Here is a 25,798-nt window from a genome sequence, read left to right as displayed (position 1 = left end):
GGTTGACAGGGATTTTCCCTCGTTTTGCGCGGCCGCGCCGTTTACTTGCGGAATAAATTTTCAAAGTTCCAGCAGCCAGCCGGCCCCCATCTTCCTTTTCCCTTACCTTTCACGGTCTTTAGCGGCTGAAACGCGCGACCGTGAAACAGAGAGAACAGCAAAAAAACGACGAGGAGGGAAAAGATTCCTTTAGGATGCATTAAGGACGCGGCGTAACGGAGGTAACCTGAATGTAAACCACTTATTTGGAAAGTTTACAATATTTTAAAAAGACCATGATATTATAGAGACGAGGTACCTGATTTTTCACTCTTACGTATTTCTTATACGTCCATGGTTTTACGGAGATATCGTGTTTCTTGAGAGATCTTTAAAATTTGTTGGACAGGTAAAAAAGTAAAAAGATAAAAAGAGATTGAGAATTTATGTGGCGTGAATGAGTTTATACGTTGGTTGGAATTTTCTACATGTGAAAGTAGTAGATGCTTCTCTCTTTCTTAGATTTCATCATACCTTCTTATATCATTTTTTCATAACACGTCACGCAATTTTGCATTGTTTCATTTATTATTCTCGAAAGTATTCGACGGTTAATTATTTTTTACTGAATGTAATTTATCAAACTTCAAACTTCTTCAATCTATCTCAGTTTGAATCAAGCTTGAATTAGGACTGAGTTAAGTTTGAAATAGATTTGAATCCGATTTGAGTTACATTCAAGGTAGTTTTTAATTAATAAATTAAAATAGATTTCAGTTAAATTTGGATTACGTTTAAATTACGAACTTGCTCGAGTCTTTAGATTTAAAGTATATTTGAATGAAATTTGGAATAGATCTACGTTAATAACTCACACGTGCACCAATTCACACTGTTCAGATCACGATCATTTCTTTGATAACATAGTCACGGCAACGACGAAAATATTTTAGAACCATCCCCAAAGCGGCTGCCGTGTCGCGGGCCAATCTTTAACAGGTGCTCGATCTCTCGACAGGGTACGGTGGTAGCTCGTAAAAGTGTGTCGTGGCAGAGGGGCGTCGTGTTGACGGGTGTAATTCAAACGGATTATACCCTGGGGGTGTCTGAGGGATAAGATCCAAATGAGTCGGTGGCAGCATTCCCTGTCAACGCTTGAACAATCCGAAGGGTCTAAATGAGCTCCCGGATATTTTCACTCGCGCGTTGCTACCCCATTCCACGTGTACCTTTCGTGGGACACTCGTGTCACCCGTTTTCACCGGGATGGATTTATCGACTGGAATTTTAGTCGTTTGTTCTGGATCCTTGATGCTTGGTGGGAATTACGACACTGGGTTTTAATGAATCCGGGGCGAGGTGAAATTATTGGACAATGTTTGCGTTGATTGAAAGCGACGTAGGAGGGGGTTGATAATGAAAACGACGTGGTTCCCTTTTCTACATTTTCTGCTGGATTTACTTACACGATTTTTTCGTTTGCTTTTTAAAGTTTTGTAGACAGATTTTTCTTCCTTCTTGAGAGCAACAAATTTTATTCATTACAAACTATTTTCTGCTTGAGAATAGAAAGCGAGGAGAAATTAAAGGAATATTTATTTCGTAGAAATATCGTATTCATTTTCGTACGTTTGGTTTCAGCAATAAAGACATTCGTAACAAATTTAATGCTGCAAGAATATACGGAATGTACGTAATACGCGAAGATATAGAAAATATTGAAAGTAAAGTGGCCGTTTAATGTTTAATTTCCGTATTTACGTTCCCATGAAAATATTTAGTAATTATACATCGTACTAATTTAATCGTAAATCTTGATTTTCGTAAATCTTTGATTTAATTGAAATTTGATTTTACTGTCTTATAGTTGGTAATTTTTACTGCATAATTATATCTCACTGTATCATTAATTACTAAATATTTTATACACGTCATTGGAAGTAACTCTAATATGTATTTTACCAAGGAAAATAAATATTATCGTTCCCTTATTAAATCGCGTAACAAGAAGTGCAAAGCGAACGTAATAATCGCACGTTATGTTATTAGACCGAACGACCCGTATAACGCAGTAACGTAACCATTGAATTTGCTTTATTACAGCGAGCTGAAAATTTTATTATCAGTTAATAAGTTATCGAGCTCGGAAGCTAATAATCCAGCTTGCCTCTATTTTGTCTGCCGGATGAAGACGCGATAATTATGCCGGATATTGTCAGAATATATACTTGAGATTCGCTTCCTCCTCGGTATACTTATGTATTCGAAAGAATATTTAACAATATCTTCCTTTAGTCATGTCTCGTTACAATGCTCATGAAATTTCCAAACTTTTTATATAATACATAAGATACCAACATAAAAGTTTTCCATGGTGAATGTTCAAATAGTTTCATAAGCCAATGCATATTACAATACACTGTAATATCAGTCCATATAGTATTATAATTTTATATAGCATTTTCGCATAAATCGTTTAAAGTAGTACTTCGTGGATTATAAAATCGAGAAACTGAAAATTTCGAGGAAATATGAAATGAAATTATCATTCCGTATCTGATCAACGTAAAAGTATCTTACCTTTCTTATCGAACATGAATGCTTTGATTGGCAAAATTAACCTTAAACAAACCTTTATGAATCTCTATACTTATCTATATCGATCCTCTTTCCAAGAAAATCAAGAACAATACATATTCAATTGTTCGAACCGTACCAAACCCAAATCATTACCTACTATCTTTCTGACATTAACACCACTCCCATCCACATAGTGACGCCACCTTGAATAACGAATACCCCGTAAAACGCCATGAATTTCCAAGCGTCGTTGTCGCGGCAACAATGATACTCGTAAAGTCACGATGGCCTCGAACTTCCCGGTAACGAGACTCTTAAGTCGAAACGAAGATAAGGATGGACTGTGAACGAAGATAAATAGGGACGGAGAAAAGAGTACGGGGAAAAGCTATGACGCGTATGATCGGTAGACTAGGGCCCTGTCCCATCACCAGGGTAAACGACGAAACTCTTGATCCAGCCTCGATGGCCAGATGAACTTTTATTATTTATTTCTTACTTTAGAGAGTTGTCGGGTCGGTTTTAGCCGGTTTAGCTTTTACGGTTACGTTTAATAGCCGGCCAGTGTGGAAGTTTCGAAACGACTGTTCGCCTTTGCCTCTTTATGCGGTGCACTTAGCAGCGTCGAGCCTCCCATTTCATGGGAAATCGATGGAAAACGTATTAGGGCATTAGGACATAGGATGAACGAGGTGTGTTGCAAGGCAAGATACATGGTTATTGTGCATATCTTCGCGACATTAATACAGGATCATTCATAGTCGATGCTAAAAATAAAATCTGTTCTTCGCATGTTTTAGATCGGCGAGACGCTGCACCCAGAGCTTCAGATCATAACGAGCGTGTTCAACAAAGTTAAGTACCGCGGTAAGTAAATTTCTTCTCTGTTAGATCAGTGTATAGGAATTGCGTGTTTCGGAAAGATTTTGCTGGAAACTGTATAGGACATAATGATAATTTAGTGTAATGCAAATAAGCTGAATATTTTCTAATCTATGAGACCGTAACGGTGGTACTAAAGGTATAGTGAAATCGATTAATTTGTAATTCATAGAAATTTTGTAGATTTACATATGTCATATACCATGTCATATACATGTCTACGTCATATACCAGGTCTGTAAGTATGAAACCGGAATTTGCCTATAGATGGTCCTAGCTGATAATGTAGTTATCACTAAACTGCGTCATTGATGCCAAAAGTCTTTGTTGACATCTCACAAACATTTTCGACTCAGGACAATACAAGTTTCATACAACAGCATAGTTTGTAATAGCGTTGAATATGTCAAATTTTGTGCCTGGAAACTACGATTTGCGGACAGCATTGATTTTCTGTTACCATTTGAAGAAAACTGCTGCAGAATCGCATCGAATGCTTGTCGAAGCTTACGGTGAGCATGCTCTTGGTAAATCACAGTGCTTTGAGTGGTTTAAAAAATTCAGAAGTGACAATTTTGACGTGAGGAACGAAGAACGTGGAAGACCACCGAAAAAGACCACCGAGCTGTTAAAACTTGGCGAAACCGTTAATACTGAGCGCTACCGACAACAAATGATCGATTTGAATCAAGCTTTGCGTGAAAAACGACCAGAATATCAAAAAAGGCAACACAAAGTAATTTTGCTTCCTGATAATGCACCATCGCATACAGCAAAACCGGTCAAGGAAACGATCGAAGCGTTCAGTTGGGAAATACTTTCGCACGCGGCTTACTCACCAGACTTGGCTCCGTCCGATTACTATTTATTTGCATCGATGGGACACGCACTTTTTGACCAGCACTTCACTTCTTACGAAAATGTACGAAAATGGCTCGATGACTGGTTTGCCTCAAACGAGCGACAGTTTTTTTGGCGTGGCATCCACCAATTGCCAGACATGTGGGAAAAATGTATAGCTAGCGATGGGCAATACTTCGAATAAAATATTTTTAATCATTTTCATACAATAAACGTGTATTTTCTATACAAAAATTCCGTTTCATATTTACATACCTGGTACGTATATAGGGAATTTGAGTATTTTGACAATTTTTGTACAGTATATGGATAAAAGATTGATTTATTCTTTCATAGATCTTTCTTGTTCCTTTTTTCTTTATTCTGAATAGGCTGTTTTCAAAATTTCAGGTATCGTCTAATTATTAATTCAGTAACCGTAGCATTTTGCATCGAACGAATTTTCTTTAATCTTGAATGAAATAAATTCGGAGTTTTGAATAATGCAAACTAGTATTGGAAACATAAACAATATAAATTCTATCTAATCCAGAAAAGTACGTTTGATCGGTTTACGAAGCAGAAATTTCTAGACCATAGAACGTAAATTCATGAGGTTTGCAGACCATGATCTATTGTAATTTCACGTATAATGCGAGCGCCTTTCGTCTCTGCTGCTAGCGTACACTATCAATACGCATTTACGCACTAATACTGCCGCAGACTATCTGATGGTGTTATAGGCTTTCAACTCGCTGGCAAGCTCCGCTACCGTTTGCTTTTGCGATGGGATATTAATAGTTTCGTTCGTGCCGCGCCGTATAATGATCACGATTTATCCCCTGTTACTTCACCATCCTATTAGGAATTTCCGATCTCTCACATTTGCCGAAATTCTAAAGCTTGCAATCTCATTAACAGTAAGAACTTTAATGTTTAAACCTTATCCTTACGTTTATTTCAAGTTTCTAAATTCTATATTTCACGTTTGAATTCTTGACAATTTATGAGGCATTTACTTGAGAAATCGCCGGATAACATTTCCTTGTTGCTGAAGATGTTTGAGCTAAGGTATAGTGAAAATCCTACATATAAAATCTGTCTTACTTTTGAGCTCTACTAAACGTTAATTTTATGAATAGAACTTTACATTCTCGCTAAAAGAAAGTGAATTTCCCTATTTCTGAATATTTCTATAGAATTCTGTGGACTTGAGCACACTATCCATGTGATAAAATGACTATTGCAGCAATTATGAGTGAAAAGCGCGAACAATAACATTATTAGAAACTGTATAAGTACCCTTTCACCTCTATGGAAAATTCTTTCAAGAAAATATTTCATATCTCAGCCTATTCTAAACCGACTCATTGCCACATATTTCCTCGTGAAACACTTTCCGACACTTGCAAGCCTTTTCCGCTGAATGAGCTCCCTTTACAAAAATCCGGCTTTATCTTTTCTCGCTCGCTCACCACGTCATTCGGATAACTTGGTTGTATACGATGGACGTACGTAATGGATGTATGTCTGTAACCTGAATAAACATCGCTAATTCTGTCTCGTACGACCATTCGAAAGTCAAAAAACGCTCACCCGTGTTATCCACTATCTTGATGAAATACACATAACAGACGATTCATCGTTGCGTGTCCGTGTCTTTCATTCGCGACTGCAATTAGTGGACCGTCAAAAGGTGTCGCGCAAGGCACGTGGAAGAGGCACAGATGAAACCCAGGACCCCGGGTTCTGGTTTGAAAGCGGAAACGAAACGGAGAGTAGCTTGGTAGACCGAGGGGGTGAGGTAAAGAGAACGCGCGACGATGAATGCGCGGTTCACGCACCAAATACCACCGTGGACCGCTTCAGCGAGCCGCGGTGGAAAGTTGGCCGCGCACTCTGTCGCTGGGATAACCCCGGATAATAAATAAAATGGTGCCAGGAAAGGGAGTGTGCCGACGCTCCAGGCTACGTAGGGGTGGCGCGGGACTCGCTGACTCGAGAGGGTGAAAAGTCGAGGGACGGAAAAAAGGAGAGAGAGAAGGGGGGATGGAAAATGACTCTCTTAAGGTAACGAGTCACTTCACCGCGGCAGATATCCAGGTTTCTCGAAAGGGCGACTTTATCTCGTCGTGAGAGTCGATATTGTGGGGTTGTTCGTGGCTTGAATGAGAGGAAGAATTGAAGGGTAACGGGCTACGATTAGACGTTTAAAGCGTGGGGTACGTTTTCGGGATTATTGCCGGTGATGAGATGAATGGCGTTTTTTGAGAGTTTTATGAGAGGATAGAGATATATGATTATGGTTTTGGAGTGCTGTTAGGTGGAATAAAATAGAGGTTAGATTTGGGGGTTGTTTATTTGGTAAATTTTGGGAGATCCTTTTTCTTGTTTCTGACGAGTATCTCTTAACACTTTCATTCACGAATTATTTAATGTCAATGATTATTATCTGTATTTAGGAAGAAATCGAAAATAACTTCGCAAGATCAGATAACGCTATTAGAAGGATTTTATCTGTGAGAAGTAATTGACGTTATATCATAAAAGATGCTATATATTTCCGAAACTCGTCTCTTTATATCTTGTCAACCGATGCAAGAGGTTTCTCCCTTTGATCATGGATCAACAAAAATCATCACCTTATCCAGAATTACCTTCTCAATCGGCAATCGATGACCGAATAAAACAGCCAATAAAAGAGTCTATAATCAACAGCAATAAGAAGAAGCCTCATATAAGGACCAAACTTATAACGTCGTAAAAGACTGTAGTCTGTAAAGAAAAGCACGTCACAGGAATTTCTCAAAAAAATATACGAGCGAAAGTAAACGGGAGAAGGTTTAAACCCGAAGAATGAATTCGATGGAGCGACGAGATGAGTCGATGTTCCCAAAGGGTGATCCCTCCACGGTAAGGGTACTCGACGTTAAACGATTCGTCGATGGAAGCTCGGTTGCGCAGCTTTTTACGCGGTGGACACGATCTACACGACAACCGGTCGATTTACAACGAGGGACAACGATGCTCAGCGTCCAGCTAGCTTGTGTGTGCATAAATTCCTCTATACACCGTGGCGTCATATTCTAGTGTGCGCCGCGTGTACGTGTGCCGTTGTGTGTGTATTTTAATCAATACCCTGTTGACACCGCGACCACGGCACATAAATCATGAGACAATGGAGAAATGCCGTGGGGGGTGGACCAACAGGGGTGGATCTAAGTATTCCATTGTCGTGTACCGTCGGCTCCTGTACCGTCGATGTGTGCATGTACGCCATCCGCGATAACAATGGGGACCCACGAACGCGCGCACGCCATCGCTCCTCGAAAAGTTTCCAGGTATTTATTGCGAAATTTCGCGAGAAAGCAAGATTGTATCGCACCACTTGACTTCCGGCCGAACAACCGGTCGTCGACAGCCTGCCTTACGGCTCAGGCATGATTCTGCAGAACGTACCGCTATTTTGGAGATTCTAACGAGACGAAGGGGTGAGTTTTGGGATGATTGGTTACAATGTTACAGATATTGGAGTAATGGGCTTGAGAAATTTACAGATGGGAGGGTATAGATAAGTTTTGTGTAATAAGTTATACATATTTTGTCCGACTTTTGCTAATAATTTCCGAAGATAATAGAAATTTTTGTTTATATGCCTTTAAATTCTAAAGAGAAATGAATGTTGTAGAATGGATAATACATTTTATGTAACATTGTAAATTAAATCTATTTTATTAGAATTTTTCGTGATACTTTAGTGTATCAATTTAACTTAGGCAGATAGTTAAATTTTTTTAAATTGTTTATTTATTTCTTTTGATACAAAGAAGATTGCAAGATAGTATCTACAATAAACGTTTGATTTGTTTTCTTAAGCGATACCAAGTACACTGCTTGCGAACGAAACGACTATAGCAAAATTTAATCAATGCTCGTAAATGGAAGAGGAACAGAACCCAGGGCCACGATCTAATCCCATTACCTGCCATTTTATTCTATCGTTTCGACGCAATGGAAATGACAAATGAAAACTTTACGGCTTATCTAAATGAAATTAACGATACCATTTGACGATACTTAAACAAAATTAAGAAAATATTTTGCTGATGATGGATTACCAGGAATACTCGTAATTGTAATTTTTCATCATTGTCGAGAGATTGTGTCATGTGCACATGATACACACGCTCGCGCTTTACGAATCAAATGTAAGCGTTCCCCGTGTATCGCGCACCGCATCGTAAATATCGTTAATATTTATGAATCAGTTTAATTCAAACGTTGTGTACGTATGCGAAATTCTATGCGCGGGAAACGCATGACCCGGTTCGATTGGTTCATCAGAATCAGTTGTTAACTCTTGTAACGCGAGCATGTGCGTTTATCGATGTCGAACATGTAGAATATGATGGGAATTAGGGTCTTATATGGGTCATTACATAATACATGTTGCAAGATAAAATTATGTTTAACGTTTGAGAAGTTTCGAATTTTTGAGAAATTTCTTATTGTCAACAGTTTTGAGTATGTTCGACTATTATGTTCGAATTTTATGAAATTTAGAACTTTTGGAAAATATGATAAAAATTTGTTAATAAAGGTAGAAGAGTCCTTATAATTGAGGTTCGTATGTAAACGTGTGCGACGAAAGTGAAGTAAAAGAATTGTAGAAGAAAAATTTCATTGTGAAAGTTGAAAAAGAAATTTAATTAAACGCCAGCTTAAATTTGAATTACATCAAGGATTTGTATAATATATGATTCTAGTTTAGCCCTCATGTGAAAACCTATCGAATCACATTATAGATTTAGTATATAGATGTAGATGTAGTAATAACGGTTAACGCTACATGTTGTCCTGTTATCACTTGTTAATTTATATGTACATTTCATTATTGATTATCAAAACTAATATAATTTAGTTTACGCAAACACAGCTATCGGGCGAATGGAAGTCAATATGCAGAATGCAATGGTTCAAAAGTGTAGAAACAAATTAAGAATTGCGAAAAGAGCAGGCGTAATTGATAAACTCTGTGTTACTCGTTGTTAGATGTTTTACGGTATTAAAATGAGTGGAGAAAGACTGAAGAAAAGCGATTTATTATGCAATATGAAGAAGAGCCATCGATCTTCAGAACTAAATCCTTTACACCGTACAACTTTTCAAAACTCAAATATAAGACACAGTGTTCGAACTACTCGAGAAAAGAAATTTCTTAAGAACTGCAAACTCCTCAAAACTCAGACATAAAGCCAACTCACTTTCAATCCTTCTCGGAGGTATTAACGAACTAACAATTTTGTCAAAAGCATCTGTATGTCTATAACGTTTCCATAAACAAAAATAAGAATGATAAAATTGCTATTTTGACAGATTTGCATGTTCCTAGTGCGAAAGAAAATACTGCATGTATTCGTGAAACGGAAGCTTCGAATAACAGAATGGAGTTGATGGCGAATCGGAACGTCTTATACGTTGCAAGAAGGTCGGCTACATCTTCCGTTGTCTTTCATCGTAAACGGCCCCGGTAATATATGGAAACAATAAAACACAGAGAGACGAAATAAGACAAGAACGGGCAACTTTCCTGAATATGAATATAGCTACGTGTCTATGCAGGGCATTTTCCAAAGTGAGATGAAAAATGCGACGCATTACTCGCCGACGCAGCGAGCAAATATAAAATTCTTTATAGCTTCCTGCTTCGTTCGCGTGCCAACGATGAATCCACTGCGTCGTAATGTAAGCATTTATATTAACTTCCATCTACTCGTGATATACGGAATGACACGCGGAACGAAAAATACTTGCCGTTACGATTTTTCCAATTTCGATGTTACCAATGAAATTGAAGAGAACTGCGTTCGTACAGTACGATAGAAACGCGAGACACGACGAGGAAATATAAGTAGAATAAGCGATTCGATGCTTACATTGGAGTAAATTCGCCTTAATTGGAGATTTCGCAGAATAAATTGAGAATATTTTCTGATTAATCGTATTAGTAATAGATTTCACATTTTACCAATTGTTTTCATTGTGGTTTATGAATTTTGTTCAGTTAAATCCTTGGCTTATTGATATTTGTCAACTACTGTTTTAAAAATACCGTCTGACGTATTCAGAATATTAATATTTTTTCATAAAATGCAGATTTGCCTTTATTATTGTAAAAGTTATGGAAACAGATATTGAAATAGAATGAAGTCACTGTAAAATATAACGTTGTTTAACGTGACTATAAAAACAAATAGATAACACATTTAAGGGTTGGTGTCATTCTGAATATCAAATTTCTTAAAATTAAATAATAAAATCGTCTTAAAATTCTTACTAGGCATTTTTTCTATTTGTTACGATAAAGATATAAATTTGCATAAACATCCATAGTCTGCTTATTACTTTGACCTCTGAATGGCTTATTTAAAATTACAATTTAATGTTCATAACAATTAAGCGGCATTCTGCGCTTTTCTGAATATCATCCATCTGAAAATTTGTTAATTATTCGTAAGACAAATTCACCTAAATTACTGTGTCGGTAAATTACAACCGCCCATGTTCATTATATCTACGTGTATATAATACGTATGAATCTCTTGTAATGGCTGGCAGATACCACGAGAAACAATACAGAAAACACGATCGTACAGTAGACCGTACGATATTCGAAGCAACCAGAAGGATTTGAACCAGAAAAATCCGTACGCTGTCTTTCCAAGCCACTTTACGTTGAAAAGGTCCATGCTCTATTATCTTCGAACGCGGCTCGAGGGATGCCATGTGCAGCATGCATGCATCGCGTATTTCCACTTTGTTTCGCCTAACTAATGGCGAGCTTTCGTCGCGACCTTTTCATCCCACGATATCTTACCCGCGTCCTCTGAGAATCGTCACACGTTCCTTCATATGAGAACAATCAACGAATAAATAAAATGTTACGTCGATTCAGCTGCGATTGAGATTGTTTGTTCCTGTATCAATTTCAATTTTTTATAGAATTAAATATCCGAGATAATTTTTAAATAATTGTTAATTGTGTTCTGTATGTAATTGAATTATTTATTGTTAGTAATTTAGTTGAAATTCACATTTAATATTTTCCAGAATATTGTCATTTATTAACTTAGCTGTTTAATTCGACTAATTTTATTTATCGACGAATTGTGTGATTAATTAATTATTAATTTAATCATTCTCATTATTATTATATTATTATATATCAAGTGATTATACAAGAATGTGAGATATTTGTATGAAAAAAATGTCTTGCTTCGTTCTTGCTTATTTCGTCGACGAAACTTTCCTCAGTCGATGAAAATATTTTCCACGGCTAGGGAAGACAAAAAGGAGGATTTACCAGGGTGACGGATCGCTCTCGTGAACAATTCTTTTTTTTTTCGACAGTTCGTTCAGGGTGTAAGAACCGGCAAGATGGTAGCGACTTCAAGGACCGAATTTTCGGCAGGTTTTTGATGGATTAAGGGAGGTTTGACACCCGCTTCACTGTGTCGATCAAGAAGTTACCCTGGAGATTGAGGAAATTAATGAACACGTCAGAAAATTAGTAAAGATGGAACTCGTTATACGAAACAAATCTTCTAGTTCACACAGTTATGAAGATACTTCTTTAATATCTGATACTTATCTGAGACAAAAAATGGCGAAAATGGTTCCGCCGAGCATAAATTTTGAATTATTCTAAAAGATTAGTGGCAAGAATTACTTTAAAAAGGCAAACATAAACATATTTCGTGCACAATTGAGAAATCTTCAGAAAATAAAGCTGAATAATTTGGCTTCTGAGTGGCTCAATTATTCTACAAGTCCCACCACATATATTATCTTTTCTTAAGAAATATCGCGATTTCTATAAGACAACAGTAAAGATCGTCTTAGGTAATTAATGTTACAAACAAATCTAAAATTAAGGTACAGGACCTTAATATCAGGAATATTTGGTATGCATATGAATATGTATGTGTTATAAACGAGTCATCCATCAAATATATTCGATCGGTATCTAGCCGGGAGCAGTTTGACGCGTAGAATCCTTCCATGTTGGACGACGGCATTTCTGAAAGCATAGAGCGGTCATTGTTGATAGCCAGGACAACGAAAGGGGCGCGGTTGGTCCGTTTGCACGGCTTTGTTCTACTACAGAAGGCCGCGTACAAGAAACTGATCCGCGCGTGCAAGCTGTCGGCTGGAAATTAGCACGATTGCAATACGTGCTGGCAGCTAAGGGCTTTACCTTTGTGCTCGAATTGAGGAATTTCGTGACGCTTTGTAACTCGGATTTTTCACTAATTTTCTTGCTTTTATCGTGATACGAATATATAGCTGTTGATATGTAAATAAACCGCAACAGTTAGTGTTAACCGTTTGCAACTAATATAATTGGTCACATGCCTGTATTACCAATAAATCAAATAATTTCAAAAACTTACGCGAATTTAGGAGCGGAAAAGCCACATGGTACCGAAATACAGTCTGTATTATAAATTAAGAGTCTCCGAAAGAATTGGCAGACATCGAGGTGCTGCAAGAAATGGCAGAAACGTAAATTGCAAATTCTTTCATACAAACTTTCAGACAACTTGAAAAATTCGCAATATGAAATATATAATATAAAGAAAAATACAAATACAAAAATTCGTAATTGATTTAATCGGATCATAGTAACTCCGGGCAATTCACCTGATTTACCATTTTCCATTTTTAATTTTGCCATCTTTATCACTCATACTGATAATCCGAGAATTTGTATTGTATCCATGCAACAACACCTTACTCTACAAACTCTTTATCGACGATACCAAATACCTATCAATGCACACACCGGAACGCAAACACAATCGTCTAATTAAATCATTCAACCACAACGCGGCGAACACACAAAAACCAATGTCCATCAAGCAGGACAAAAGAATGATTCGAACCTCGGTTAAGCAAACAACAGTGAGCTCCGGTTTCCGCGTGGCAGACATCCAGGAAGCCGTGGGAAGGAGCGCAGGCCGGCGCATAAATTTGAAAACGATTTTGAATACGCGATTTGACGGCGTGGTCCCGCGAGAGCTCGCGTGCGCGCACGAACAAGCGATGCCGGGTAATGAACACGGTGAATGTACCATGAATCATTGGGAACGCTTGTGCGCAACGCGGATGAAAGAACGGAAATTTCATTCTTTCCATGGATTCTGGCCTTGACACGGTAAAATTCCTTGACAGCCGGCGCGAATGCTCCCGGGAAACCGACGTGCATATTTTAAAAGACAGACGGAAACGGGAATGTGATGCCACCCTTTCGGTATAATCCGTTGTTCCAGCCTCGTTCCTGACTTTTCTCTTTTGGCATGCCACGCGATAAAGCCATTTTTCCCCTACGAAAGCGATCCGACGTGTTCTGCTTTTAGGTCAAACAGCTCGAAGCGAAATAATAGCACCCCTCGGTTAATTAGGGAGAGAGCTAAACGATTGGACGTTTAGTGGCCCCTTTTTCTTTCTATTTTTTTTTTTTTTTTTTTTTTTTTTTCGTGCGATTACAAGTTTTAATACGAGCAGCATGGATCGTGACGTTTTACGAAATTAGTTATTGGTCAAAATAGTCGTGTTTCGAAGAGTGAGTCGGGAAATAAGAAATTTTGTGTGAGCTATTCTTTGCTAACTTTAAGTTGTAGTAATTATTTGAATGATACAAAGATTTTTTTGGTGCAAATTCGTATTTTTATGAAAATAATATTAAAGTGGCATCTAAGCAGAAATCTGTTTCAACGATTGAATATTTTAACAGCTATTGTATTTTCGATATTTTCGTGTAATATGTACATTCTGTGCATCGTTCTCGTTTGCTATTAAACACCGATGGAACTGGGTGTCACATTACACACGGAGCAATTTACATACTTTTGGAAATCTTGCTTGCAATCCTCTTTAATCTCTGTTCTTTGGTTTTCTCATCAAAGATTCGGAAGGATTTGTACATCAGACCCATTGTTTCTGATTTCAAGTTATGAAACAACAAAGCAAGTCTATAGGTCGGGCTTTTATGCAATTAGGTTGGTAAATGGTTGCCAGAGTTTGATTTAATCATACCGGTAAATACAGAATTAATTTGGAAAACTGAGTGTGTAATGAAATGAGTGACCTCGAAAGATATCACGTTTGTATAAATGAAATTAAACGCACGCGTAACATCCCATTAATGAAACGACCGATCGAAAATAATTAATCTTGTATCAATTAAATGGAGCTCATTGTTTCATCCCACTTCTTCACTGTTTCTCTTGTTCCCATCACAACAAAACAAATCCTCATTTTCGTCCAAAATTCATAGTAATTATAAGATATAAGCTTATACCGTATCTCATGGTTTCTATTAATTATGTTAATTAACTTCGCAATAATACTTCGTTCAAATCATTTATTCCTGCTACCTGACACAACATTTTAGAATATCGTCTAAGCTTTTTGAGCAGTAAAATTCTACATACTTTTCTATATACTTCAATTCTGTAGGTTCTGTTTATTTTCACACCTTCAAATATCACGTGACTGCATAAAAATCCACAGTCTAACGATAGCTATTATAACTCTTCCCCGATTCAGTCGCCATTAGAAGCTGCATGAAATTACAAACATTGCCAATTATCCTAATCGAGCGCATTAGCCCGTTTAAGAGGCTTATCGAGACAAATTTACACTCGTTCTGTTATCTATTATCGGACAGACCCAGTGACTATCGGCGATGCTTCTATTGCGTCAAATGTTCTTTGAGAAACACACGTGTGGTTGTCGTTGCGTGGAAGTTGAGGGCAAAGGGCTCTTAGGAAAATTGACCGACCTTAATGGCTCGACCACACATCCGGGGATAATGATGATGACAGTGGCGATAATCGCGATATAAGAACAGCGATGGAGCACGCCATCATAACCTGTGTCCTCTGCTGTGTCAAACTAAAGATTAAAACGTAATCACTATATGCGGCGAGGATGAACCTGCATGACATTATCAAACGTTTGTTGTTTATGTCAAATATTTGCGTTCACGGGTATTTGTAAGGGATCGCTCTATTTCCAATAACGTTCAGCTTCAAAAGATATTGAAATTCTTCGAATTGGTATCGTTAGAGTCAGTGAAAAATACATTAATCGCGAGTTGGTTTACTTGATTTTTAATTTGTTTAATATTATGTTAATTTTACACGAACAACTATTAATAATCTTTACCTTATGAAACAAAAGATACTTAAAATTTAGTAATTTGATTAATTCAAATTTAATTCGTTGATCTGTTAAAAACGAACGTTGCGTTGATACAACATCTTATTTGAAATTTTTCTTCGACTTACATTATTGAGTTTTGTCTTTAACATTAAGATTGTGAAAACATTACTTCGTATTTTTGAATCACTATCTTTCATACCATGTGGAGTCTACGATTGTACGAAGTTTGAATAAATCATTGTATGTATTCAGTTTATACTGTATATTTAGTTTAGTAATTAGTTTATGATATAGTTATATTCAGGAAGGAGATTGAACCCTTTCAAGCTGGGATATAACCAAGGATAAAATAATACAATAAATGGACATGGATAAAAAGTATGTTCAGCCGGTATTTTAAATGACGTTGGCTTTATCTTGAAAGTTCATTTTATATTATTAGTATTCAGCGTGACGCCTCGACCTCACGTTACGCGGTTATAAATCCGCCTCATACCGCTCCTCTAATTTGGAACACGTTCTGCCTTCCCGCTTGCTCTTGTTAGATTTAGAACGAAGCAAATATTCCTTTGTTCTCGCCACTTTCAACCATATTTTCAATTGAATCTTTTTTCGTTCCGTGACGTTATTTAGTACGAAAAATTCTACAAGAGGTTAAAATTCCAAAATCGGTCATTTTCAAACGGTGCCAGCTCACTCGAAATCGATGAAATATTTTCCTCATGCAAATATTATCCATTCTTCCTCGTGATATAGTTTCATCGTAAAAAGAGAGGGAGGGAGGGAGGGAGATAAATGGTAAAAATCAAAAAACTTCATCCATATCGAATGAAATTCCTGTTTTATAAAATCTGAACGTGTCTAAAACCAACGAAATAGATATCTTTTTATTTCTAGGTCAGCAATACACGCGTGCAATGAAAGATATTCCACAATTTTATCTTAAATGTTTCATGAGAACTCATTTTCTTTGTACTGAAATCATATTTTTGTCCTTTTAAGTGAAAATTTCCGTTGATTCTTCATTTTATATGGATTTCTTTATTTTATGTTTAACAAAAGTGTACACGTGTTCTATAGTACATTTCCTTCCATAATAAATTTCTATACTTTACCATTTTACATTTCAAGTTATTAAATTAACCAAATCAGTGCCCTAGCAGAATAAAAGTGAAAATATCAATTTCACGAAAATTGTAAACCGCGGCAGATTGACGTCACGGGACGTTGAAAAACGTTCAAATAATTTTTCTATTTTCATCCCCTTTTTTTTCCCCATTTTTTATAATCTGTGCGTCGTTCGTGGACGCGTGCACGCGAACCTTCTGCGCCACGTAGCAGAAATTCGAGAAATCATTGCCTCCGCGTTGAAGCGCTCTCCGAAATCGGATAGAACGAAGCGACGTGTGACACGTTTCTCAATTTCTTCACGCTTTTTTCTCGCGACCTCTGTGCAAGAGTTAATGCATTTCATTAATCACCGGACGACCCTCTGGTCTTCTCTTCTTTCCATCTGAATTTCAGAACTGGTTCCATCCCTGCTGTGATACCTGGCCTCACCCTCATTTCCATCCTTTCCACATCTTTATTATTATTTGTCACCTGCTTCGATGCTCCTCTACTTTTCCTTCTCCTCCTTTCTTACTTCCTTTTTTCTTTTTACTATATCAGTTCTCTTTTCCATTTCACGCGAAAATTCTTTTTAAGGCATTAGATGTCTTTTCGCGATTGTTAAAACAAGAGCAAAATTAAGATACAAATAAATTGGAATTTGAAACACCCTTTGTTTTTCCCATGGAACAAACTCTTCCGTATATTTTACAAGGAAATAAGAATATTACAAGCATTGTTTCTAAATATAATTAATTACTATTTTAATGTGAAACAGTAATATCATAGATAAAATATTTAATTCCTTAATGAAGTTATTATTTGTTTGATTGAAGCAAATTCTAATATAATCTAAACTTTAGAACGCCAATGTACGTGCATGACATACCTTGAAAAAATATTCTTTGAAATATGTATTAAATTATATGTCTGTATACGTATATATTAAAATAAGCAAACTGAGCGACGGATAAAAAGTTGTATCAGAAAACGTTTCTCTATAGAGTTACGTTATTTTGCATAATTTATCCTCCATGTTATATACTCTACAAATAAATACGATTTATCCAAATAACTAAAACATCTTCCTAGCCTCGTACTCAAAGCCAACCAACCATTTGCAACATTGAAAATCGGCCACCAATCATCCTCAATTAATCCACATCTCGACTCATCAAGCCATTAACACTCCCACAATACAACGTTCTCGCTGCAGCCCCATTCTCCCCATTCCAACACAACAGCCCATTAATCACACAAAGAGAATCCTTCCAGCAGCACCCTCCTTCCCTTCGATCCTCGGACACGCTTGATATTTCTCCGTCTCGGGGCGTCCTCCTTATTATTTATCACAGCGCTTTCGCGTGTGACGCCTCGAAGAAAGAGAATCGGGGCCGCGCGATAAATAAAAATAAAGCGCGGGGACACGCGTCTTCACTGCGCGTCCGACGTCGAGAAAACGAATGGAAAGGAGCGTCTAAGGTGAGGTAAGAGATGGGAGAGAGGGTTTGTGGATAGAAACGAGGGTCGTGAAGAAAGAGAAAAAGAGAGTCCGCCACTTTCTGCCCTCTAAGCGGGCTGAATACTGTCCTAAAAATGTTTCCTCGCCGCGGAAGACGAGAACAAGCCGGATGGCTGAGGGTCGCCACATTTATCCGTTGTGTCAGCTCACCATTTGCCCCGACACACGCTCGCTCCTCCTTAGTGTCACGTGCCTCGATACGAGGGGAATAGCTGGCTCGCAGTCGCGACGTCGCGACACCGCAACAAGAAGCTTTTCAACTCGCCACGACTCTCCTATTCGAGCGTTGGCCATTCGACGATGATTTTTATTAAAGCTCGATTAATGACGCCGGAAGAAGCTTGTCGAGCGATGGAAAAAGGATAGAGAGTTCCTTTTTACGAAACGGTGTCCGACTTTCAGATTAATCATCCCTGGGATTAATTTACAGAACGGAACGGGAAAAAGGGCGGAGACCACTGAATCGAGCCATGGGATTCAGTTGGTGGATCGTATGATAGTTTATGAGGATGATTAGTAAAGTTTCCAGTGGAACTGGGTTTTGCCAGGGTTTAGGGTTTTTGATCAGATTTTATGTTGCGCTGAGGTTTTTCGTTTGCAGTGTGTTTGAAAGAGGAGGTTTTTAATGAAAGAGATTTTGTAGCGTTTTCTTATAGTAAGAAACGGAATGATTTGTTTCTCAGTTATTAAATACGTAACTTTTTGTTTCTTAATGAACAAGAACATGTTTCTACATAAACATCCACAGCCTGTTTATGATTAAAATAATTTAATCTTCATAAGTAATTTTGATTATTACAACCCTTAGAAAAAGAAAAATATGGCAAGCTTTATTATGCAAAATATTTTACCATTAATTATACTAACGATTGCTAAAAATTACCAGTTTAAAAATCAGGGGTTTGATAATTTCTATAGAAACAAGTATCTTCCTTTGTTCAAATGTAATTAACATAACCGATAAATCCATATCAAGAAACCCTATCCCATTATAATTTAGCAAGTAGTACATCAGCTTCCTAACTAAATAATTAATATCCACTTCCTATATCAAACTGAATATTTCAACATTCGTTAGAAATTAAAAACATACAAACAGCGCAAGAATATAACGAACATTCTTCTTTAAAGCTATTTTAATTGTGAAATTTTCGGTCCGATAAACCATTCTATCGTATAATTCGACGATTATTCGACGATTAGTCGTGTTTCATTGGTTTTCCAGTTCGCTTGCGATTCGCTCACGGCCGAGCGAGCCTCGTTCAAGAATCGAAATCGCCGCTGTGAAGTGAATTTCTTCGGGTCCTGGTCACACCCTATCGATTATTCGTATCGTTGCGAGACGACGACGACGACGACGACGACGACGACGACAACGTGATACACGATACACACACGGGTCACCCCTTTTACGAGTGAACGCGCCACGTCGAATCGTTAAGCCGACGGAATAACCACGATTTCTCTTTACGATCGTTCGACGACCGGCATCAATTTGTTATTGCTTCTCTTGCGCGCAGATTTATATGCGCTGCAGAATTACGAGCTCGTTCCTACTTACCAACTATGCGCAAATCATCCATAAGCAGTCTTGTCAGTTATGAACAGATAGTAGAGTGCTTTGATGGAGGAAAGAAATCGTGATTTTCCTACAGTGCTCGATCTTAACTTGTATAGTCGAGTGAACTAGCTATTTTCTATCTATTAACTCATCTATTAATACGGAAAAATATACATCGAGGTTTTGAAATGTTTAATAAAATCATTAAGAATGAATATAACATGTTGTACTAAGAAAGCAATTTCAATGATAAAAATAAGAGCGTGGGGTCTTCTATGAAAAGAATGTCTATGATATAACAAATAAAAAGCGCAAAATAAGAAACACCAAAGGAAGAATTTCGATACGTAAAAGAAATAAACAAAGTAAAAATAGAATTTGAATAATTGAAAAAGCAGCGGACGAAGAAAGGAAGTCGATAACGTTAAAGACAGTGCCTATAAAAATACTAAGACAAAATGAGAAGAATAACAAAAAGGATTACACGAATAGTCGTAGAACGAATTCTAGTAATATGTAGAAAAGAAGCAGTGCAAAAACAAGCGTAAAAGGATATTCCAGTAGTAAAAAGGACAATATAAGGTTACCAGTAGAAACAACAGTCGATTTTACGACCTCGTTGTATCGTGGAAGCTACTATAGTCCCCTACCTCCATTTACCACGAATAAATAAATAAATAAATAAATAATATATACAGTATACAAAGTTCCTTTCTCTTGGCGCCGGCGAGCCAGTCTCCTGCTCTTTTTTCCAGGCTGTCTGTTTCGCGAGTTGAAGTTCAAAGAGTGGCCTCGGACGAATATCGAGTAATTTTGTCGCGTTTGAAATAACGTCGCTGAATATGCAACGCAGCGGTTCTACCGATAGAATAAGAGAACCCGCCGAATTTTGATCGTTTAGCATGCAAATACTCTGGAATTTAGACGACAGGCTCCGCTCTTTACCGATGCGCTTTCGTTATGCCGCACAAAGAGTGTTTGAAAAGTTTAGCCTTTATTCTGTTTGCTCAAGGTAGGCGATTTTTCTGCTCATACAGGATCGGCAACATTGATTTCGTTCGATCAGTTTAATAATCACGCCAACGATTTACACAACGCGTTACATTGTTTAAGATCGAAAATTTTACGTCTTACGTTTTAGAATCTTTGTTGAAACTTTACTCCTTTAATTTTTATACGTCATACGCATAGAATATGTCAAATAAATGGCAAATTTCTCTTGATAATTCAAATTATTATTAGATTATGGAGGTTAGTCCGAACATTCATAGCTAAATTTTAGAAAAATGTATCATCTTAACGATTAACGTATGCACTGTTTTTTCCAGTATTTTTCCCCAAATATCGGGTAACTTCTAATTCTTTTTTTTTTTAGGATAGTTTTCGTAAAAAAACAGGAAACATCAAAAGCGTGTATTGTTGCAACAATTTCGAAATCAACAATGCGATGGTGGTTTAAATGTCCCGTTATCCTCATATAGTTGTGGTGTTTCTGTGCAGGCGATTTTGCGCCCGTACGTCATCTGTCTTTGAAGAGCCTCCTTCCAAACACGAACGATTACATGACTTACGAGGGCAGCACGACTCACCCAGGCTGTTGGGAAACAGCAGTATGGCTGATCCTCAACAAACCTATTTACGTAACAGCGCGAGAGGTAAGTGTTGATCCTCTTTACCTTCTCCCTATCTACCTCAATTTGTATTCCTCCCTCGAGCTTTTTTTATTACCCTTTTCGTGTGTAGAATGGTCAATTAGTCAATCTTCTATCTTTCGTTCTGTGTAAACGCGTGTATAATATAAACGTAACACGATACTAATTTTGAATACGTGTACGTGCATCCGTATCCACGACAGTAGTTTGAGAAACTTCTTAATAGGACTGAAAGGATCGAAGAAAGTTGCAATTCCATTCAGAAAAATTTATCCCATTATTAGAAACATTCAATCATTTGTTCAGTTACAAATTATGGGAAAAACTGCATTTGTTAAATAACCAATTTGTAAGCAATTTGTCGTTTTCTTATATATCAGTAATATTACAAATATTACATCGCTGCCGAGTTAGGACGAACGAGCGTACCAGCAACTTTCTTTAGTTTATCTATATAAAATATTAAATAAGAGAAACGTCTCTGCGTTGAAACTGCACATGTAACAGTTTATATTTCGAACGTATTTGAAATCTGTGCCCAGTTGTTAGACGCTAGAAGTCATTTTTCACAAAATTACATTTTGACCAAATACGCGTACTTGGATTAACACAGCATATCACGTATGAGTTAACTCAAGATCTTGCGAAATTGTCCTCGTAACACGGCGAGGAAGAATTTATACGATCGTTACTCCAACACCGGCACACCAAATGAAGTACATATATACATATACAGCAATTTCGTTTAATTATTCACCGTCCAAGAGGATATCTATTTTTACGAAAAAGGCTACTAGAGAGAAACGAAGTACGCTAAATTTTACGATGAAATTCGCGTAAATCGTTGGTCCGCGTTATTAATCTCCTTGCACCGTTGCAAAATTAATCGCGGGACAATAAATAATTTAATAAGGTGCCAGGCGCACCAACACCAATACCTTAAAGTACATTACTTTCGAGATTCAACTCCCGTTTTCCCGGAGCTATTCTTGCGCTTCCACCACCCTTATTTCAATCCTTCTCCCTTCCACGACCACGCCATTACTTAACAAGCTCTGCTTTATGGTTAAATATTGAACGAGGGAACGGCATCGTTACATCGTAATCCTAATCCCATTTCCAGCTTTACGCACTAAGGCAACTAATGCAAGGTCCGTCGACCACCCCGAAAGCACCCCTGGGAAACAATTCGAGGCCGCTGCAGGATCTTCATTACAGGACTATACGGACAAACATCGATTTTCACAAGGTGAATTGCTCTATTCTATTTTCCATCGTCTCTCCTTCCATCCATTTACTTGGCCGCTTCTGTTAATTTTTCATCGACTAATCGCATTAACCGATGTGGAAGCTTGGCTACAAGCGTGTAGAATAAGTCCGATTTCATCGTTATGAATGTTAATTCGAAGTTCAAATGTAAAGCGTGTAAATCGAGAGAAAGCGATATCATGATTTGTTTTGTGTTAATGGCGATTAAGTTCGTTTTTAACAGAATAATTTAAGGATAGGGTTTGTATTCATTTTCTGGATCAGGAAAAATTCGTAAAATCGGTGAAAATATCCGACCAGGTCGCGCCACCTAAAAGAAATTTATTGATCAAAATTAACTTTTAACAGTTTAATCCTGCTACGCTCTCTGGGCCATTTCCGATTCAATAGATTCTTTTGTTGTTAAGAAACTTCTTAAGTTTGAGAAAAATATGAAAGTTGTTAACAGGCATGATTTCTTATCTCAATTTTGTGTTAAATTTCTTCGTAAAATACTACGCGTCGTTTGGCTCTTTGAAACAAGAATGAGATGGAAATATAGAAATTCAGAGTCCAAGAAGAGTTCAATCCCAGAGTTGAAAAATCGCAGCAGGATTATTATTTATATTATTTGGTCACTATTTTTAATTATTATTATATTTAATTATCGAATAACAGAGAAAAATATTACTCTTATATTTCATCTTACTCTATTAATGCTTTAGAGGCGCTAATAATACGTTCCGACGAGAAACGATTAACGAAAACCAAGTTTTGTATTTTTTTTTTTTTCGGCAGCGACCGGATGCAAAGTGTCCATCGATGGCTCAGGACATGCACTATAGAGGTAACCCAGGATAATATCCAGGCTCGAGCGGCCCCAAACTTCTTACCATCTAGCGAAGGGATCGTCTCGATGAGAATCTGAAAAGATGACTTTTTCTTTCCAGCGAACACGTGGCAGGACGATGGCTCCCTCTCGCACAACGGCGTCGTCTGAATCGCGGCCGTCATACAAACCAGAGACGTTTTCGGCTTTCAATGCGACAGGTTCACGCGAACATTTCGTAATAGGCATGCAAAAAGAAAAAGATCACTGTGTACAGGCTTGACAAGGTCACGGTTCAGGGAACTCGATTCGTCCAAATGGCAGACAAAATTCTGCAGATCTTTCTTATTTTCATTACGAAACGAACAAATGAAATAAGATCATCGAGAAACTTCCATTTCATTGCATTTGTTATAATTTGAAATTCGAACATTTTTTAATTCCATTTCTGTGTTATTGAAAGAAATTTCAAATATTCAAATCTTTTCCATTTGAACTCGAAGATCTTCTTTGGAAATCTATTTAACGAACCGATAAAAGATTTCTTTCCGGAAGCTTTAAAGCGATTCAATTCAATCGATAGACACGACATTCAAAAATGTCAAAAGTCAAATTTCGAAAAGAAGATTACAGAAATGTCGGTTGTTCTAACTTGTACGTCAGAATGACATGTTGACATCTTAACTGAATAGATATTCTAACTAAAAATATTGCTGCAGGAACAAACGAACTACGTGAATTTCGATTAATTCCATTGAAAATTGATTCGTCCAATGATAGTACACGTTCGGTGGGATCTCTCCCTAAGAGAAACAAAATCGCAAACCAGTTTGATACTTGGAAGCTAAATTTACGCGCTGATAATCGCCAACAGATGCGATAATTAAAACGAAGAAACGATCGATAAAGATTTACTGTATTTCGACGTGGCACCGATTTTCGTCGATTCCGAGCAGCTGCATCTTCGAAGGTGTGGAAGAAGATTCACGAGCTATCAGGGACGGGCACGGGGGTTCCTCGAGTTATCGCGGCCGAACCGATTTTGACGGGGATGATAAGTGTGTTGGAGCGCGGCTGGAATTTGTATTTGTCGCCTGAACACCTTCCGGAAATCGTTCCTGTCGTTCGTTGGCAAAAAAGGGGAGGCAAGCGCTCGAAATCGAGGCGAACGTACCAAGAGATGGGAATATTTCGTGGAACGTTCGCCTGAACCAGTGTCCAATGCCCTAATTGGTCGTGTTTCTCGTGAATTTCGAAAATAGCGAGTTAATTAGGAAATATCTCTCTGTTCATGATTGTGAATCAATAATTGACGATTTAATAATTCACGACGAAGATGTATGATTTGAGGTGAAATTGCAAATTCATTACGATTCTGGGAATTCAGGATGAATAATTAAAAATAAGGGAAATTTGGAGAAGTTTGTACGTGTAGAAGAATGATAGCAGGTTTGTATGTAAACGCGATCGCTTTGTAATAATTCGTTGTGAAAGTCGACGCGGAATTTGTCAGGTGTGTAAATTGATTCGGTGCATTTTTTAAAATCGTCGAAATAGTTGTTGCACAAGTATTGTGCAAGAGAGCCTAAGTCGTGCGTTCTCGTGAAACGAAACTGCTTTAAGTAATGTTTCTCCCGATACACTGTCCATTAACATTTTATATCTTTCCAGGTGTTTCTTTAAAGCGAAAAAAAAAAAGAAAAACGCAAGAGTCGTGTAGATGATATTTTCGTAGGAAGTATCACAAAACGAACAAATATTTGATCAAAGTATTTAATTGAAAAAGTTAATAGAGTTAAAGCATCAAACTAATTTACACATCGAATAAAATTTCACTGGAATATTCAATAGAGAGTTCTAGGAATTGATTGAAAGAAATCTCATGGTAGTCGATACGTTGAACTACAAATAAAAACACTCGCCATAATTGTATGTCTAAAGCAAACATCATTTCGTAAATTGTCGAGAAGAACAAATTTTATTCGTAATTTGTATAATGTAAGTGATCGTAAAACTTCGCCAAAGAGTGACCATTGTCCTTTCTGCGATATTTTTTTATTTACTAAACCAGAGAACAATCGTGTGCCTGTCGCTGCTAACAGAAGAATCGTGCTCGTTCCGCTTTCGAATAAAAACCACCCTCTAGAAAAGAAACAGAAGGGAAAAAAGGGGCAGAGAACAAAAATAATAATTATAATCCGGCCATTGGCCGGGCACCAAACGACACTTGAAAACGAGGGGATGGAATTGTCGACTTACTTGACAGGTTTTTGTCAATTATTTTATAACCAATATACGTAAACGTGACGCTGAACGTACGACGAATAGAAACGTGTCAAAGTAAGAAAATTTCGAAATAGATGGAG

The 25,798-nt window shown here is 37.4% G+C and overlaps 1 protein-coding gene across 4 annotated transcripts in view; it reads left to right on the top strand.

Annotated features, from left to right (window-relative positions):
• The window catches only part of CARPA (Carbonic anhydrase-related protein A), a 234,741-nt gene extending 209,605 nt beyond the window's left edge, over positions 1–25,136 (top strand). For 2 of the 4 annotated variants that reach the window (XM_069109131.1, XM_069109127.1), the window contains exons 6-9: positions 3,360–3,426; positions 21,204–21,358; positions 22,479–22,604; positions 23,554–25,136. In XM_069109131.1, the coding sequence (XP_068965232.1) occupies positions 3,360–3,426; positions 21,204–21,358; positions 22,479–22,604; positions 23,554–23,715 (510 nt within the window). In that variant the 3' untranslated portion in view covers positions 23,716–25,136. Of the gene's footprint in view, positions 1–3,359; positions 3,427–21,203; positions 21,359–22,478; positions 22,605–23,401; positions 23,451–23,535 lie in introns of all 4 variants that reach the window. The other 2 variants (XM_069109130.1, XM_069109128.1) reach the window with 2 other exon arrangements.
• Positions 25,137–25,798: the final 662 nt, after the last annotated feature.

The sequence above is a fragment of the Bombus flavifrons genome, chromosome 3 (assembly GCF_040668555.2).
Source record: "Bombus flavifrons isolate JBK064 chromosome 3, iyBomFlav1_principal, whole genome shotgun sequence".
Classification (NCBI taxonomy): domain Eukaryota; kingdom Metazoa; phylum Arthropoda; class Insecta; order Hymenoptera; family Apidae; genus Bombus; species Bombus flavifrons.
The sequence above is the reverse complement of the archived record's forward strand: the minus strand, read 5'-3'. Positions and strand labels throughout refer to the sequence as shown.